The sequence below is a fragment of the Cavia porcellus genome, unplaced genomic scaffold (genome assembly GCF_034190915.1).
Source record: "Cavia porcellus strain 051 isolate PalLab524CR breed Dunkin Hartley unplaced genomic scaffold, mCavPor4.1 scaffold_16, whole genome shotgun sequence".
Taxonomy (NCBI): domain Eukaryota; kingdom Metazoa; phylum Chordata; class Mammalia; order Rodentia; family Caviidae; genus Cavia; species Cavia porcellus.
This window is the reverse complement of record NW_026947499.1, coordinates 24,546,748-24,564,789: the sequence shown is the minus strand read 5'-3', so window position 1 is coordinate 24,564,789 and position 18,042 is coordinate 24,546,748. Positions and strand designations below refer to the sequence as shown.

General features: G+C 48.7%; 1 protein-coding gene across 7 annotated transcripts in view; it reads right to left on the bottom strand.

Moving 5' to 3' along the window:
- Window positions 1-244: 244 nt before the first annotated feature.
- Window positions 245-18,042, bottom strand: part of Ascc2 (activating signal cointegrator 1 complex subunit 2) — a 41,439-nt gene continuing 23,641 nt past the window's right edge. For all 7 annotated transcript variants that reach the window (XM_003478324.5, XM_005007271.4, XM_013141956.3 and 4 more), the window contains 12 exons: window positions 15,245-15,319; window positions 14,193-14,300; window positions 13,896-13,964; window positions 13,609-13,683; window positions 12,147-12,339; window positions 10,525-10,739; window positions 9,280-9,399; window positions 4,078-4,171; window positions 3,872-3,993; window positions 2,809-2,911; window positions 1,424-1,503; window positions 245-719 (listed from right to left, as the gene is read on the bottom strand). In XM_003478324.5, coding sequence (XP_003478372.1) covers window positions 548-719; window positions 1,424-1,503; window positions 2,809-2,911; window positions 3,872-3,993; window positions 4,078-4,171; window positions 9,280-9,399; window positions 10,525-10,739; window positions 12,147-12,339; window positions 13,609-13,683; window positions 13,896-13,964; window positions 14,193-14,300; window positions 15,245-15,319 — 1,426 coding nt within the window. In that variant the 3' untranslated portion in view covers window positions 245-547. The remainder of the gene's footprint in view (window positions 720-1,423; window positions 1,504-2,808; window positions 2,912-3,871; window positions 3,994-4,077; window positions 4,172-9,279; window positions 9,400-10,524; window positions 10,740-12,146; window positions 12,340-13,608; window positions 13,684-13,895; window positions 13,965-14,192; window positions 14,301-15,244; window positions 15,320-18,042) is intronic.

Genomic DNA, 18,042 nt, shown 5'->3' with positions numbered 1-18,042 from the left:
AGGGCCATAGAACCTCCTACCCTCCAGCTCCTCCTTCCATAGGCAGCAACTGAGGGGCTCAGAGAAAGGTCTGGTGTGCTCATGGTCACACAGCAAGGCAGAACACGAGGAGGGGTTAAACCAAGAGGCAAGCAAGAAAGTTCAACACAGAGAGCACAGGGACCACCTTTCCTTCTTGTCCTTCAGCTGGCAGCTGGCACGGAAGAACGAGACACAGGAGCAGCTCACTGCATGTCACAGATCGTTGCTAAAAAGGGTCAGAAACTTTATTTGCAGGCCTTGTGTTGCTTCCAACAAACAGGTTTCCTGCCATCCATGGGTAAAGGAAGGTGGTGTCCGGTGCACGAGGTCTGGGGAGCTTGTTTTGGGACTCAGTTCCCTGCCCTTTCCCACCAGCGCATCTGGAGAAGGTGGTGTCTTGGTGGCCTGCCGGATCCTCTACTGAGGGATAAGGCACTGTGTGTTCTACAAGAAGGTGCTCCTAGATGGCTGGTAGGCAATGAGGTGACGTCTCAGAGGCTGCAAAGGGCCAGCTGAAGAGGAGGCCTCAGGAAGGGATCATGCCTTTGCTCCTCTTGCGGTCAGCCATGGTTCTCCGGTTGTGGTTGGCTCTTATTGCTTTGTTAGCTTCCTTCTTTCGGCGCTCCTGTGTTGTCTCCCGGCTCTGTCCGTGGCCCCGGGGACCACCTGCCACTGCTGTTGAGCTGTCATGTCGGTACCTGGGGGAGCAACAACCCATCCCCGGAGAAGCCATGAGCTGGAAGAGGCCTGCTGGGACAAACCTGCAGCCTGCCACTAGCTAAGGACACACACCCTGGGCCAGGTCACTCATAGCCCGACCTTGGGCAGGAGGGAAGGTAGGCACTGGGGATTGTGGTCAGCCCTCTACCTGGTGTTTCTCTTCTCTATGCCTTGCCTCCAGATGGGCCCATTAGTAAGCTGTAGAGGAGCAAAACTTGAGTGCTGATCATAGCCCATGTGGAGAATGATCTGAGCCCAATCTTTTTTTGTATTAGGAATCAAATTCATGATCTCACATTTGCCAGGCGGGCACTGTGCTGCTGAGGTATATCCCTAGCCCTGTCCCCCACCCCTGCCACCTCACTAGATAGTCAAAGCTGGCCCCCAAACTCCTAGCCTCAAGCAAAATTCTCCTGCCTTAGGCTCCTGAGCAGCTGGATCTTTAAGCATATGCTTCTGTATCTGGATTGGGCCAAATCCAGGTCTACCACCTATAGTGTGACCTTTGGCAGTTTATATAATATCACTGAGCTTGAGTATCTTTACCTGTAAAGTGAGGATAATAATACCAGCTATTTCTGAGAGTTGTCCTGTTAGTACACAAGTAGTAGTTGGAGTTTACGCATGGGTTCTTTGGGTGGTCAGGTTCCCTCCCGCCAGAGTTAGCCCCTTGAATGCTTACCCCTTCCTGGCAAGAAAAGCCATGCGCCGGGCTTCTGCCCTCTCCCTCAGTACTGCAGGGTCCTGCACAAAATGGTCAGGCTACGGAAGGAAGAAGAGACAAAATTATGCAAACTGCTCCATTTCCCTCAGCTACAATGAAATCATGCTTGAACCAATCGTGATCATACCCCCTATGCTAAGGACTGGGGAGCTGCAGCAGGCAGGGGGAGCCCCAGGAATGTGCTGGCTTGTTGCAGTCTGAATGCATTAGGAGTGGAAGGCAGTTGAACAGCCAAGGCTTTCTGGACAGGCTGTTGGGGTGCATGGACCAGAGTTGGGAGTGTGATGGTGACAAATGGAAAGAGGAAGGAGAGGGCAGGATGGCCACTAGAAGAGGCCATATGAGACCACGAAAGCCAAGTGAGCCGTCCTTCTGTCCACTGGCTTATCCTGTTAGGTGAAAGCCCTGCCCTTGGGAGCAGCCAGTAGCTAGCTAGCTAGCTAGCTTGCTTTCTTTCTTTCTTTCTTTCTTTCTTTCTTTCTTTCTTTCTTTCTTTCTTTCTTTCTCTCTTTCTTCTTTGTTTAAAAAAAAAAAAAGTAAAACAAGTAGGCTTAGAAGTATCTGAGAACAGGCAGAGTTTTTCATTTACCTCAGCCTCCCAAGTGCTAGGATCACAGGAGTGTGCTATCATGCCCAGAGAATAATAGGCAGATTTTACATAAAAATTTGGGCTCCTCCTTGCACTGGATGGAAGCAAAATCTGTGAAACTCCAGGATCTCCTCATTCAGGGAACATTCCCCACAACTCAGTGGAGTTCCCACCAAGAGCTTCCTCAGTCATTCTGGTGACCTGGCCCTGGAAACATCTGAAATGTCAACCTGGTGGGAGAGCACAAGGGCTTCAGGGTTCCAGGTGGCTACCCTGTTGACCTGAGAAATACTGCTTTGATCTGTTTTATGTTGAGGTTCTAGTTAATATTTCAGTTGAATAGAAAATTTAACTGCTAAAAAACAGAATTTTCAAACCCTGATACTGATGACCTCCAAGGCTCCTGGGTTCTTAACTTCTTTTTGATTTTAAGAATTGTCAGCCTGGGCATGCCAGCTGACAGCTGCCCTCCCAGCCCCAGGCTTCTGGGCCTAATGAACCCAGCAACTCAAAGGCCCAGCCTCTAATCTGTCCCCTAGGCCCTCACCAGGCAGCCGAGGTTAAGCCAGTAGCAATCCAAGCAGACAGCCTGGGCTCCAAGAGACCTCCCTTCTCCAGTAGTGATGCGAGGGCTGCCTCAGGGCCAGATGCGTGTGTGTGTGTGTGTGTGTGTGTGTGTGTGTGTGCTCAAAGCTTTAGAACTGCATTCCCTTCATCTGCCACCCCCACTCCTGCCACCTGCCAAGGAAGTTACCTTGGGGCCCTCATCTTCAGCTTCCTCCTCCTCTTCATCTTCCTCCTCTGCCTGCCCTTCTCTGGGCACTTTGGTTCTCAGCACCTGGGGGATGGTGAAAGGCCTGCAGGTTTAGAGAGAAAGAAAGATCAAAGACTAGGTTAAAGCTGGGGACAGAGTCTCAGGAAGAGGAATCTGGAGAACAGAGGGTGCTTCCAGAAGAGGAGCAGGCTCAGGAGGCTGGGAACATCAGAGCTTCTCAAAACCAGCTTTGCTCCAGCCCCTGGATTCTTTCCAGGAACCCAGGTCTGACTGGAGGTTAGGAGGATAAGAAAGAGGTTAAGCTGGGGCTCTTCAGTCTTCCCTTTAGTCAGGGAAGCTCTGCTTTGATCTGTTTTGGGAAATCCCCATAAGATTCCACTGGGAAAAATGTTCTGCACATGAGAAAAATGCAGGCTGGGTGTGGTGACACATGCTTGCAATTGCAGCACTTGGAAGGCTGAGACAAGAGGATCACCATAAGTTTGAGGCCAGTCTGAGCTGAAGGCCAGTTTGAACTGTAGTTTTTCTCCCCATCTCTTCTTCCTCCTCCCCCTCCTCCCTGTCTTTTCTTTTTTGAGACACAGGAAGAGGAGATGGAGAAGAAAAAATAGAGGAGATGAAGGAGGAACGAAGGAGAAGAGGAAGGGGAAGAGGAAGAAGAAAAGAAGACAAGGAAGAGGAGAAGAGGAGGAGGAAGAGGAGGAAGAAGAAAGAGGAAGAGGAGGAGGAAGAAGGGGAAGAGGAGGAGAAGGATGAAGAAGTAGCAGCAGAAGAAGAAGAAGAAAAAAAAGAAGACGACGTGGTGGCACTGGCAGCAGCAAAAGTACTTCATGGGACCAAATAAATGCTGCCACACTCAGAATGGACTGAGGTGGAGGAGCACTGGACTAGGAGTCAGGAGGCCTGGGTATGGGTCCTGGGTCTGCCCTGATTTGCCCATGTGAGCAGGCCCAGCTTCTCGTCTGTACATTCTGTGGGTGATGAGAGCCCCCCAGGCCTGAGAGCCACTCTGCTCTGGGAAGGCCCCTGTCCACTGCCTCACCTGCGGCTGATGAGCTCATCATCCGAGTCTGCGTCATTGGCGCCCACCTGGTTGCCATCATACGTGTCATCATACTCATCCTCATAGTTCTCACTGTGGTAGTCGCCTGGCTGCAGTGGCACCTGCAATGGTGGAAGCCTGGGTCAGAGCGCTCAGGGGCCCGTCGGGTCTCGCATGCTCAGCAGAGGCCCAGCTCGGCTGCCTACCTCCTCCACCACCACGCTGTACTGTTCATAGCGCCGCTGCTGCGCCGCCACTGCGCGCTTGTCATTCAGCAGGCTCCGAGTGCTCCCTTCCTTCCTGGGGACAGCAGAGAGGGAGGAGACCATCAGGCTTGGATGGCGGTGGGGTGCAGAAGATCCAGAGAGACTCCAGGCTTACTTTGCCAGAGCTGGAACTGGCCCGTGCTGAGACAAGGGATGTCAGGCACTGGGGAGGGGCGGCGGTGGGGCTCTCACCACTGCTAAGGCCTCTCTGTAGGGCACCGCAGGAGCCGTTCTAGTAACACACAGGCCTCTCTTTTCTGACCAGGAAATCCCCCTCCAGGGCACTGACCCATACACACAAAGAAGTCTGGTCAGGGGTTTTGTTTTCAGTATTGTTGGTAACAGTGAAATGTCCTTCATGAGTGAAATGGCCACACGAACTGTGCCTTGTCTGGGCTACAGCCTGCTGTGCATAGTTCTTAAGCACAATGCTGATCTATTTGTGCTGACAGAATTCTATTCTGTAGTAGAAAAGAAAGCTACAGAAAAACAGAATGATCCTGAAAGCAAAGCCACCCACTTCTGTTTCTGTAGGTTCTGAAGTGTTATATGTAAATGCAGAGAAGGCCCAGCATGTTATTAAACCACAATGATTACTTTAACTATGAGGGGGTTGGGGTTGCTTCAATCTTTTGCTTTTGTTTTGTTTCTTTTTCTTTCTTTTTTTTTTTCCCTGCAGTGCCAAACTCAAGGCCTCAAGTGCCAGTCTTTAAAATAAACAAAAAGTAGCAAGGCCACATGTGGAGTCCTCCCAACCTCCGGGGTGTGGAGCAAGGAGGAGCCCTGGCCTCTTCCTTTCACCCCTTTACACAGTGACTCCCTATCTACCTGTTTCTTCCAGTAGAATTCTTACTTCCACGTAAGAATTCCCTGGAAGAAAAATTCTGGACGCCTAACTCCCATCACAACACAGGGAAGGAAACTTGGAAGCAGCGCAGGGGAAAGGGACACTGTCGTGATCATTGTGGCCTGTGGCTTCAAGGGATTCAGGCAGGTATGTTGATTGTGCCTTTGCCAAACTGTAGAAAAACTTGGCTTGTCAGACACTTGCACAAGCTTGTGGAATGTCATTTCTAACCCTGCAGGGGAAAATCAGTATGAGACGCCAGGCAAAAAAATCCAGCTTAGCTGTGAAATTGGGGCTCTGGAATGTATCAAGGGAGGTAGGGGGTGGGGGAGAAGAGACAGGCTATACGTGGCTTCCATAAAAATCTTCTATTAACTGGCTTTTGTCACAGGGAGGGGCGGGTGTCTGAGTCTGTCAGGCTGTCTGCCTGAGAGCCTGCAGCCGGTCAGGACTGTAGTCCTCATCATGGCACGCAAAGGCTTGCCTTTCTGCAAGTATTTTTTCATTTTTTGTGGTGCTGGGGATTGAACCCAGGGCCGCTGTGCTGAGTTATATCCCCAGCCTCCCTCCACCTCCCTACTTCTTTTTTAATTTTGAGATTTAGTCTCAATAAATCACTAAGATGCCCAGGCTGGACTCAAACTTGAGAGCCTCCAGCCTCAGCCTCCCAGAGTGCTGTGACTATAGGCATGTGCCACCACAGTCTTTATTAAGAGCCTATTACGTGTTATGCAGGCTTCTAAAGCTGAGGTGGGGAGAGATTCGGAAAGGAGTGAGATATGGATCAGCCTTCATGAACTAAACAATGCAGTGTTGTGACAGATGAGCAATGAGAGCAATGTGGATCGTGCTGAATGGCAACATGCCTGGCCTGGACACAAAGGCAGGAGAAGTGAACTCTGGCTCCAGAGTCCAGCAGGGATCCGGAGGAAGGGTAATGAAACTCTGTGATAGAAGGGGTATTCGATTGGATCCAGAGGAAAGGACATGTTTGGACCAGGAAGAACTGTGATGGTGGCCTTGACACTGTACCTGGCTCTCTTTACAATGTTGGAAAAGAAGTGGAGAGGAAGTAAAAGAGATCAAAACTTGTCCAGGTGGTTGTGTTGAGGGGCCTCTAGATTACATGGCTCCCTGGCTGGCCAACTGGAGAGGCCTGACCAGCCTAGCTGGTCCCCAGGAGAAAACACAAGGCCAGTAGAGCCTGGTGCCCAGGCAGCCCATCTGGGGAGGTGTGACTCTGGCCCTGTGACCTTCCTTGAAGCCAGGAAGAACAATCTGAGCAAAATCAGCTGGTAAAAGGACAGTCCTAGGGCCAGAACTTCACTTCAGGCAACAGTGGCTTCAGAGGCTGCCACTAAAGCAAGTTGCTTCCTCCGCCTCCTGCATGATGGCAAGCCCAGGGACATGCAGGCTCCCCTGAAACTTGGTCGTCTTTCCCCTCCTCATCTCCTAAGCCCAGTTCTTCAGGGCCCATCTCAAACTGGTCTGTGCAGGTCCCCAAGACAATAAATCCCTCCTTTTCCAGGTGAGGAGTCAGGAGACTGAGAGGTAGAGCAACTTGTCAGGTTCATATAGCTTCTAACAGCAGGTTCATTTTTGCCTGAGCTATGTAACCACAGGCAAGTCCCCTATCCTCACTACATCTCAGTCTCTTCTCCAGCACCTGCTTGGTGTGAGAATGAAGATAATTTTTAGACCTGGCACCTGTTAGATTCAACACAATGAATCCTGTTTGCTTTATTGCAGGACTTATCAGAGGCTTTCCTGTGCTAATAAATTCTGTGATTCTCCAAGAGGCAGACATACATTTTTGGCCATAGAATCTTTTCTTTTATTCTAGAGACAGGGTCCAGGTTGGACTCAAATTTATGTGATCTTTTGACTCAGCCTTCCAAATACTTGGATTATAGGTGTGTATCGCCTCGTCTGGCCACAGAATCTTTTCTGAAGAGGAACATTTATTTTCCAGGGCACTGTGGGACAATCCAAAGGAATTAGGGGACCCCACCTTATGAATACAGCTTCCATTACTGGGTACGATATATCTGTGGCACAGACGGTTGGCATCTACCCAACAGTCCCCTCTACTTCGGCCTTACGACTAACAGACCCTCATTTTGTTCAAGTCTTTGTACCTCTGCTCTTCATATTAGAGCCTCAATTAATTGTGACTCAATTATCCTGGATAAGAGGGGAATGTGGAAACTTCTGGCCTGGCCTCCCAGTCTCAAAAGGAGACAGGGACACCTACATAGGACTTCGACTTGGCATTGTCATTGCTGGAAGCCACAGCCGAAACAGCAGCAACGCACTGAACCCTCAAGAAAACCAGTCTGATCATGGCATTGCACCACGGGCTAGTCATGCCCCTCCACTTGCAGCTCCTTGAACACGAGGAACCAGATCTCTTTACTGTTTAAGCCATGGAGTGCGTCCTCAATGACACACACATAATGTGATCTGCTTTATATGAATTTCCAGTGTGCTCCTTGAGAGCAGGAAGGCCCTGAGACTCTCCGCACTGCCCTGATTAGGACACCTGTCTCTGCTGAACTCCTGGTGCACCCTACCCTGCCACTTTTGCTCTGCTACTTCTTGTTTAATGGTCTGTCTCCCACGGTCTCTGCCCTTGGAGGACAAGACTGGGGTGTCTGGCTCACCTTGTTTTCCTGGTGTCTAGCATAGAATCTGGTGCTTGTAAATCACTTAATAAATATTTGCTGAGCGAATAAATAAATAATGAACACATGAATGGAGGCTTTGCCTCTTTATAATCCCCACCCCTGAGTTAGTTAGCACAGTGGGTTCAGTAAACACTGTCTATCCAGGTTCTGCCAGGCAGCCTGGAATGCCCCAGTCCTTCTGACGACCCTGATAGCTGGGATGAGTCCCTTGGCAAGTGCTTGTGTGTGACTTACAACTTGAGTAGGGGAGATGGGTCCTTACATTATCATGGCCCTGGGTAAAGCTGCAGATGAAAAACTAAGCCCAGAGATACCTAATCTCTATGGGGGATCTACCAATTTAGTTCTCCCTGGGTTGGAGCATGAGCTAGCCTTGTACTTGCTGAAGGACCTCTGGGTGCTCCTTCTCTACAGAGGGTCATGTGGCCTGGTGTAGCAGCCATTGATACAAGGCAACAGCCCTGGCCTGAGATCTTGGCGATGTGGCAATGTACATGACTAAGCAGTTTGCAAGTGCTTCCTGCCCAGCCAGCCAGATGGCTTTAGAGCTGTCCGACACCCACTCCTCAAACTCTTGGCCAGCCAAACTTCTAACAAGGCAAGGGACAGGGAACAGCTTGCACTTCCACACTCGGGCTCTTGCCAGAAGAATGGGGCCAGCCTCCTCCCTCTGAACCTCCCCATTCACATTGCTGTGACTGGAAACTGAGCAGGCTGTGCTCACCCAGAGGCTCTCAGATTTTTGCTTTTCATGAATCAACACCATTTCAGAATTTCGGGAGACTGGCAGTGTTGTCAATGTCTTATTTTGCCATTCCTGATTTGGCTGTCAAACTCTCTACCAATACTGGTGATTCTTAGTCATTCCAAAGCTTTCCAAAACAATGTGTCAGCTCAGGGGACCCTCACCACACTTAAGATGGCCTTGGAGTCACTGTCCTTGTTCACACTGCTCAGTTTTCCCTTTTCTTCTTTGCAGAACTGGTCTCTTTGCACCTTTCAGCTCTCAATCCCACATCCTTCTCAAAGGGGACTTCCTGCCTGGGTGGAGCTCCCAACAGAGGTACAGGAGTCTGCATACCTCCGTCCCAGTACTTATTCTACTTGCAATGTGACACTGCTTGTTTGATAAGCTGATTAATGCAAATTCCACTTGGGCACAGGCTGTGTCTCTTTCGATCCCCACTCCAGTTCCGGAACCTAATTAATCCAGGGCCTAGAATGCTTAAATATGAGGCAAATATTTATTGAATGAATAAGTAATGAATGGACCTTTTTGATGCCTAAAAGGCAAGAAGGACAAAGAGAAAGGCCAGCACCATCTCTACAAAACAAAGGCCTTAAAATGATATGTTCACCTTTGGAAAAGTTCATTTAGTGGAAACCTTAATTTTCTCATTTCGTCACAGCTTAAGGAAAATCACGTCAAGATGGCTTCTGGGAAGCACTGTCTACCTCTATTGCCCACAGAGTTGACAGTCAATCTGCCCCTGCTCTAAGAAGTACACAGTGAGCCAGTTCTGTAAAGATGAGGCCCCTGGTTTCTCTCACTGTCCCCTGCAGTTTCAGGGCTGGGGTGAGTGGAATCCCACAGCCCACTGCACTTACCTCCTGCCTTTGTGTATCCGGCTTAGGTCCACTGAATCTCTGCTGAACACATCAAATTCATCATTCTGGAAGACGTTGTGACGAGATGTCAACAGGGGGGTGGGGTCTGGCTTTGCCTGTCTGGGGGTACAGAAATCAGTTTAGGGACCCTGCCAGCTGATGCCTATCTCCTATGCCCCACTCTCTCCGGCCTTGTACTTTTTTTTTTCTGTCTTTTTCATTTTTTATCGGTACCGGGGATCGAACTCACGACCGCCTGCTTGCAAGGCAGGTGCTTACGCCGCTGAGCTAAACCCCCATCCCTGGCCTTGTACTTTTGTTTTTTGGACACAAGATTTTGCTAAGTTGCCCACGCTGGTCTTGTACTCACGGTATTCCTGCCTCAGTCTTCCAAGTGCTGCGATTACAGGCATGTACCACTACTCCCAGCTTGCCATGCTGTGTTCTAGCCATCAGTATCCTCACTCTGATTGCATAACCACAACTAGGACAGAGTCTAAAAACTTTTAGTTGAAGACAAAGCCCTGCCCGAGTGTGTGTCATACCATAAACGAAGCTTCCGGATGCATATGGGTTTTCTTTCCATTTTTAAAAAACTCTGTCCTTCATTTAATGCTTGCAATGGCTCTGTTCTAGTTGTGACCTAGGGGTCATAGGTCAGTCAGTCCCTGGGATTGTTTTTTGGTGCTGGGGTAAGAACTGAGGCCTGGAACATGCTACACAAATGCTGTACCACATCTCTAGCCTCACATATAACCTCTTTATCCCTCCGTGCTGAGGAACTTGTGCAAAGGCACAGCGAACACTTCATTCAATCATATGGTAAAGATCATTTGTTCATGGGAAGAAACATCCATTTGTGCATCTCTCATGGTGCCCTGTGAAGCCTTGAGGGAAGTAGTGAGCCAAACTCAGAAAGGACAAAGGATGGAAGAGGCTTTGGATGTCCCTTTCAGATGCCTACTGGGAACAGATCAAAAACGTAGGAACTCTGAAGGGCTCAACAACTTTTGTTGTTTCTGTTTCTAATCAGGTTTCCCATAAGATACCACAGAGACTATGAGCTGTTCCCTGAGAACCTCCTGGGGGCCCCGGGCTTTGCTTCCCTGAACAAGGAACTAGTTTGAACAGTACATTGCTGTAGTGAAGAGAGCAAGTAGGGGCCTGGACTATGAGGGAGGCAGAGAGAGGGCCTCTGCCCCAAGGCAGACTGGGTCCCATACTCCGCCCACCCATCTTTCCCACCTGTCTAGGCTGCGGTCCAGCTGGCTGAGGGCAGGTGGTAGCCGCTCCTCCAGGATGTTGTTGATCACCTGCTCCGGGTCATAGTGGTAGTGCTCCAGGCAGGACAGGATGAAGCCCTCTCCAAGGTCCGGCAGCAAGTCCTTCACTTGGGAGATGAGTGAGTCCAGCTCAACACCACATACGGTGGGGCCAAGGGTGGCAGCTGCTCCCATGCACTGCAGTGAGAGCCAGAGTGAAGAAGGGGATGGCTGAGCCCAAGGGTGATAGGGCTATAGCCTCAAACAGCACCAGATTTGCCATCACGGGATCTACTTTGATTCCTGTTCCTACCTCTCCTGACTTAGCCTCTATTTCCTTCTCTGCGGAAAAAGGGGGCTCTACGCTTTGCTATTTATGACTCTGTGACTTTGGGCAGGGTGCTTCTCCTGAGTCTGTTTCCTCATAAAATAGGCCTACTACCATTTACCTCCTGAGGTTGTTTCAAAATAGTTCAAAGAGAGGATTCACATAAACCACCTGCATAGGCTGCGGTCCAGTACACGGTACAGAGTAGGCACTCAAACCCAGATGTGGTGGCACATCCCAGCACTTGGGAGGCTGAGGTAGGAGGATTGTTGCAAGTTCAAGACTAACCTGGGCTACAAAGTGAGCTCAAAGCCAGCCTAAAGTACGTGGCGAGACTATATCTTGAAAGGAAAGGGGGGAAAAAAAAGACTAGGCACTCTGTAATTAATCATAGTCTACTAATCAGGCCCTTTACCAACTGTAACACTGACACTGACTCACTGACACTGCCAAGGAACAGTAACTCCCAGGCTGGATGGTGTGGACATGAATAACCACAGAATAATCCTAACAACAATAATACGTAATTCAGATAAGAAGCCAAATGGGGAAGAGGGTATGGCAAAACGGAGGGAGAGTCAGGGGGCCTAGGGTTTCACAGAAATAATAGAGTACTTGTTAAAGGGGAAAATAAGGGCCAGCCAGGCCCCGCACTGCAGACAGAGGCTCTGGGGACCCCAACAATCTCATGGAAGTGGGTATAGTATCTATACCCACCTTACAGATGAGCGACTAAGGCCAGGTGTGATGTGCCCAAGCCTGAACATCTGGTGAGTGGCAGATGAGTCTACACTCCTGAGCAGCCTGCCCTCAATTTGTGGGGTCTCCACTCCTACATCACTGCTGCTTTCCAGGGAAGAGTCCAAGGCTCAGAAGCCATATATTTGCCCAGTTCTGGAAAAGCCTGAGGGGAAAGCACTAGATCCAAGGCTACCAAACTTGTTCACTGAAGCCCTGTTCTTCCTATGGAGGGGTTTCCAGGGTTACAACCAAAGGAGCCCCACTTAGCAGCTGCACAGACGAGAGCTCAGGAAGAATTTCACATGCAAAAAGCTTCATCTGTTCATTTCATAAAGAACAGGCTCAGACAGCTTAGGCAACTTGATCTGTCCTAATGCCTAGTTTAGCATGGCACACAAACTGACCAGTAGTTTGCGGTTGTCTATTCCAAAAGAAACCTTTTCCCTGATTGCAGAAACAAGGAAAAGAGATCTGCCACTGCCCTGATGGGATAGAAGGGTCGGGGAAGCAGGGCAAGGAACTCCCTGGACACACACCTCCTCTTGCTCTGAGTTCTCCAGTTGTGACTGTGTTTGGCTGACTGGCTCTGCTGTCACCATGACCCCATTAGAATCTCTACTAGGGTCCTTGGCCACTGATGGGTTTTTAGTATCCACGGCTTTCCGTCTGTCCACTCCTTCCCACGCACTTTCCACTGCCTGGAGGATGTAGGCAGTGCGTGTCTCATCCCTGTGAGGCTGTTAAGGGCTCTTTCTCAGGTTCCACAATCTTCTCTGCCTTCCCAGTTCTGAGGCAACTTGATTTCTCAGTCTCTCCCCAAAATCTGACTAGTGGGAGTCCAGGGCACCCGAGCTGGTAGGGCAGCAGGCTGGACCATGGCCACATAGGCTTTGCAACACACTATCTGTCATTCAACATGAAGCAGCTCTGGACAAAGACAGGGCTGGGGTCCACCCTCAAGTGTCTTGGGATATGATGTTAGGATGAGCCAGCAGTTCCTCTTTTGCACTGAATGCTAAGAAGAGGGCCTGACAGGGCCACTGCCACTAGACTTCCTGTCCAACTAGCCAAGGACCTTCTGTAGAATGGAAATTGCAGGGTATCCTGAGTCAAGACTTAATAACCTACCCCGGCAACTAAAAGGGCTCGCAGGCCAACTGCTTCTCTAGCACCCTGAGCACTGCCAAGCCAGAATTCTGAGAGGTACTTTCAATCCTTCATTCCACTTCTAGTCTAAATCACCATGATCTGGATGTTAGCAACAGCCTCCTCTCTGGTCTTTGAACCTCCTGTGGTCCCAGGCCAGTGTATTCCATTTCCTGTGGTGAACACAGCTTTTCTATGGTATACACCTGCCCATGTTGCCTCCTGTTTCACAGATTTCTACCCTCTCAGTACTTGCAGAACACAGTCCAAACTTCTCAGTGACAGTCACCACTTCGAAGCTGTGCACACAGCAGTAGCTCACCTGTCAGACCTCCTCCAGTAAAGAGTACCACTGGCTACACCCTATACTTTGTACACAACAGTGGGTAGACTCCTCTAGGGAGCCTGCTCTTTCTATCTCCTGACCCCTGGGAACTCTCTTGTCCTCACCCTAGCTCTTGGCTTGACATCTGTTCTTTCTGTTCCCACCTGGGACAGCACTCATCTCCTTGAGTTCCACTAGGTGAGGTGCTGTCTGAATTCCTCTTGTATGACTCTCCAACTGCCTGTTTATTTGTCCTTCTCTCCTCCTGCAGTGGATCTGTGTGTTTGGCCCAGGACCAATTTGAACACACAGGCCTGGATAGTCAAGCAACACCTGGACAAAGCAGGTCTATACTATCCCTACCCCGGACATCAAAGCCGTCGTCTGCTCTAGGAAAAGAGGGGCTGGGATGTTGGCAGGCTGTAAGAACTACTGGCTAACCCTCTCTCTACTCCCTTTGTCCCTGCAGGTCACACATGCCCTACTTAGGCCAAAGTCTGTGCCAGGGGCCTGTGGTAGAAGGATACAAGACTGACGAGGCCTGTTGCAGCAAGCTGATGTCTTCAGCCACAGGGAAGAGTGCATCATAGTCACGGAGGAACCTTTGGGACAGACAGCAAACAGGAGGGATGGGGCTGGAGCCACAGGGACACTGTTCTGCTGCAAGCCACTCCCTGTGTCTGCTTCCCAACCACAAGTGTCAGGACCTTTGAGCAGTGGTGAAAACACAGCAGAGGCTCCAGCAGGCTCCACAGGGATGAGTGGAAAGGCCACAGGCCTATTCCACTGCTTGTCCAAGTTCAGCCACACTCACCTCTTCTCTTGAAGCAAGGAGCTGAAGATCTGAAGGAACTCTTCAATGAAGCCCTGAACACTGTCACAGCTGGAAAATGACACCAGAGAAGATGAGCCCACATAATGCAAGATGACATGCAGGTCCCTTCCATGCCTGTCCTGATGTGAACCTTGCAAGGCTCTGGCCAATTGGAGGAAATGGGCATTTTTCTGAGTTTCCCACTTCTGCTTGGCAAATCCCAGAGCAGGGGAATAGGCCATGATGGAGTGAAGGGAGTGCTCTTGCTGAGCCGTCAGAGATTTCCTGGGGACTCACCTGCTTTCTAGGATGGGAAGGAGACAGATCTGGTTTAGGATGATGTGAAAAACCTCCATTAGCTTCTTCTTGGAATGGGAGAGCCTCTGCCACAAATCAGCCATCAGCCTTTGTCACCAGAATGAAAGATAAATTGATTCAGGAGGCAAAAAGGCACTAGGGAAGCTCTTCCCAGCAGCTGCATGCTCCTCTACAGGGACACGAAAGTTTCATAAGTCACTGTTGGGAATAGCTGAAAAAAGGTGGCTGGGTGGTCAGCAAGCTCCACCTCTCAGTTCAACAGTGGGTCAGGAACAGCGGGGTTGGTTACTAATAGCTTGGAGCAATAGCTGAGGATGCTTACGTGCAGAGGCCTGCCATCCTATTAGCTGTTGGTATTTAGGGGCACTGGGTTAATAGACTTAATTGCTAAGCAGGACTCTGGGGCCATTCTCCCTTGCTCATTTAACTCTCTACCTGCTGAAATCTTTAATCTTCAGTTCTCACACAATTCCTTATACAGTACTTAAAAAACAAAAAACTCGTTGGGTGTGATAGCACAGGCCTGTTATCCCAGCACCCTGGGAGGCAGAAGGAGGATTGTAAATTCAACACCAGCCTGGGCAATTTAGGAGACTTAGTGGAACTCTACTGCAAAAAAGGCGGGGTGGGGGCAGTAGTTGGGGACATAGCTCAGTGTGAAGGCCCTAGGTTCAATCCCCAGTACTGAGAAAGAAAAGCAAAACACAAGTCTTATGTGCTAAGGGTATAATACTTCGTAAAGCACTTGCCTAGGATGCCTAAGGCTCTGGATTTGATCATCCCCCCAAAATAATTCTCTTTGGAATAAAAAAAGAAAGAAAGACAGACAGATAGACAGACAGACAGAAAGAAAGAAAATAAAAATGCTGGGGCCAGGAGACTCCAACGTAGGGATAAATGAGCCAAAGGCTGAGCAGTCCCTGGCCCCATCTCCTTGTCTTAGACACTGGGAATGCTGTGGTTGGGGAAGGCCGGGTAAGTGATCAGGTCTCTCTTTCCATACAACTTCTGAATTCTGTCCCCCGCCTCACTTGCTATCTTCAAGTCTCCTCTTCTTAATTGCAGACTCCATTTCCGGAATTGCCACTTCATAAAAGGAAGCTAGTCTGTGGAGGCACACATGGGTAAAAGCTAGATTAGTTAGTAAATACCACATTTCCCTAGAAAACCAAAGTTAGCCCCAAGGGACTGGGAAGACTCATTTCTTGCTTCCACAATTAATTTTACTGGGGCTACCTTGGACCCCATACTGACTCACTGTGGTTCCACAAGCAGTCTTTTGGGAAGTGACTGTAGCAATGTCCCCCTTTCAGATGGGACATTCTGTTCTTTTTCCTTTATTGTGTGTAGGGTTTTTTTTTTTTTTTTTTTTTTTTTTTTTTGAGACAGGGTCTCGCTATGCAGTTCAGGCTGGCCTTGAGCTCACTTTGTAGCCCAGGCTGGTCTCGAACTCGCAGTGATCCTCCTGCCTCAGCCTCCCGAGTGATGGGATTATGGGCGTGAGCTACCACGCCTGGCTATGTATGTTTGGTTTTTTCAAGACAGGGTCTTGCTATGTAGTTCATGCTGGCCTTAAACTTACTATGTAGTTCAGCCTGGCTACAAACTTTGGCAATATTCCTACCTCAGCCTCTCGAGTGCTGGGATTACAGGTATGTGCCATTACAGTGGGCCCAAATTTGTCTTTTTTACTTGCTCAAAAGCTGCTATTTCTATGTGCAAAGAAATGTTCATTTATAAATAAATTTTCCTACTTTAGTGATGAGATATAGTTTTAGTTTTAGTGTGAATAGGAATCTTTAAAAATTGTTTTAACATGAAAATATTAACACAATATATCTTTGCTCAGAACAGGCTTAATGTGCTCATAATTTAAAAATATCCTACTGTCTATACTAGTTCTATGAGTTAAACCAGTTAGTATGGTTTCTGTAACTCTTATAAAACTAAAAAGTATATATAAATGAATAAAATGAGCTGGGTGGTGGCACATGCCAGTAACCCCAGCTACTTGGGAGGCTAAGGAAGGAGAATCTAGTTTGAAGGCCATCAGCCAGGGCAACACAGCAAGGCCTTGTAGGGGGTTGTGGGGAGACTGGACAGGAATGTTCCAGACAAAGAAGGGTTACAATGGTAGGGAGGGCTCTCTGAGTAGAGTAGAAGGGCTCAGGGTGTGCCTGAGGCAAGCCTAGGAGTACAGCATGACCTGAGATGCAAGGTGGGGACATCAGGATCTGCAGGAAAAGGAGCCAGTAACCAGAAGAGACAATTATAATTTCTTGAGAAAGACAGATTGGGAGGAACTATGAAATGCTGGCTGGAGTGGGGTCTTTATTGTGTGGGCAGCAGAAGCTACTGTAAGCTATTATCTAAAGGAGCCAGAAAAAGACCCCGCCAGGATGAAGCAAGACAGGGAGGAAAAATGGAGAGGAAGGAAGACCACTTTGCCCTCTCAGCCCTATCAGCATCTTCCTTATGAACTTAGAAAGGAGACTACAGGCACAAGCATTCCCAAGCCAGTGTGAAGGGGCTGCTACCACACTGCCTGGCAATGACAGATGCTGGCCCATTCTCAGTGGCCTCTGGTTCTCACTCTTGCCAGATATTTCTCCCCACCATTCGCAACAGTTCCTGGGAGCCTATCCAACTTGGTCCACTCATCCATCCATTCTGTCATTTACTCACTCATTCAACAAAACATTTATCTAGTGCTGACATGTGCCAGAGATGGCAGCTGGTCCTCTGACCCCCTCCTTCTCAAATTGTAAAAATCAGACATTAGGACTGATCAGCTTCCAAGACAGAGACTGTTAGAATCAAGTGTTGATCAGCAGTCCCCTTAGAAGAAAGGAGTTGGGATGGGGCCGCAGCTGTCCACTTTGGAAAAAAGGTTTTTTGTTGTCTGGTGTGGTAGCTCATGCCTGTAATCTCAGCACTCAGAAGACTGATATAGGAGGATTGCTACAAATTCGAGACCAGCCAGGGCCACAAAGTGAGCTCAAAGCCAGTCTGAACTGCATAAAGAGATTCTGTCTCAAAAAGATTTAAAAAAAAAAAGGGTACCTTTTCTCATGAAAGGGGCATGAAGTTGGTAGGAAATTTGGAAAATACAGCAAAATAGAAAATTAAAATCACAAAGGATCAGACTGTTCTTAGAATTTTATACTGTGATGTTCTCATTTATCATTGTAATTTCTCATTTTAAACATCTCTCTGAACAGGGAGGGTCTTTGGAGTTAGGTATGTACAATTTAGAACAGTGGACTTTCCTGCATGGGGTAGTGGAGGTGGGGATGAGGTCCCACCCATCTCAGGGTGAGTGACTCTGCCTTTGAACCAAACACAGCCCTGGCTGGAGCAGCCTGTTTCACTGTGCAGGAAGCCAGGAACAAATGGCAAACACAGTAACCTTAGTTCCTCACAATTCTCTGGAAGGAGTTGTAGTCACCCAGACAATTTTTTCATTCATTCCTCTCACAACCACCTTCTTCTGCCTTTTTCTCATGTCTATGCAATATATCCAAGTAAGTCCTTTTTTCCCTTGAATTTTACAAATGAATGCTACATGAGTGCTACATTTTATGAATTAATGCTACATTTGGTTCAAAACTCAAAAAGTAAAATACACAGTGACATTTTCCCTTCCTCCCCCAGGTCTGTTCCATTGACACTGGTGCTTTTTTAATCTTCCAGATACAGGCATTACATATGCATATTTAAGAATATAAACATCTATATACTCTTGCACTTTCACTCATTTTTTGCCTCTATGGTGAGGATTGAGCACAGGGCCTTGAAACATGCTAGGAAAGGGTTTCACCACTGCACT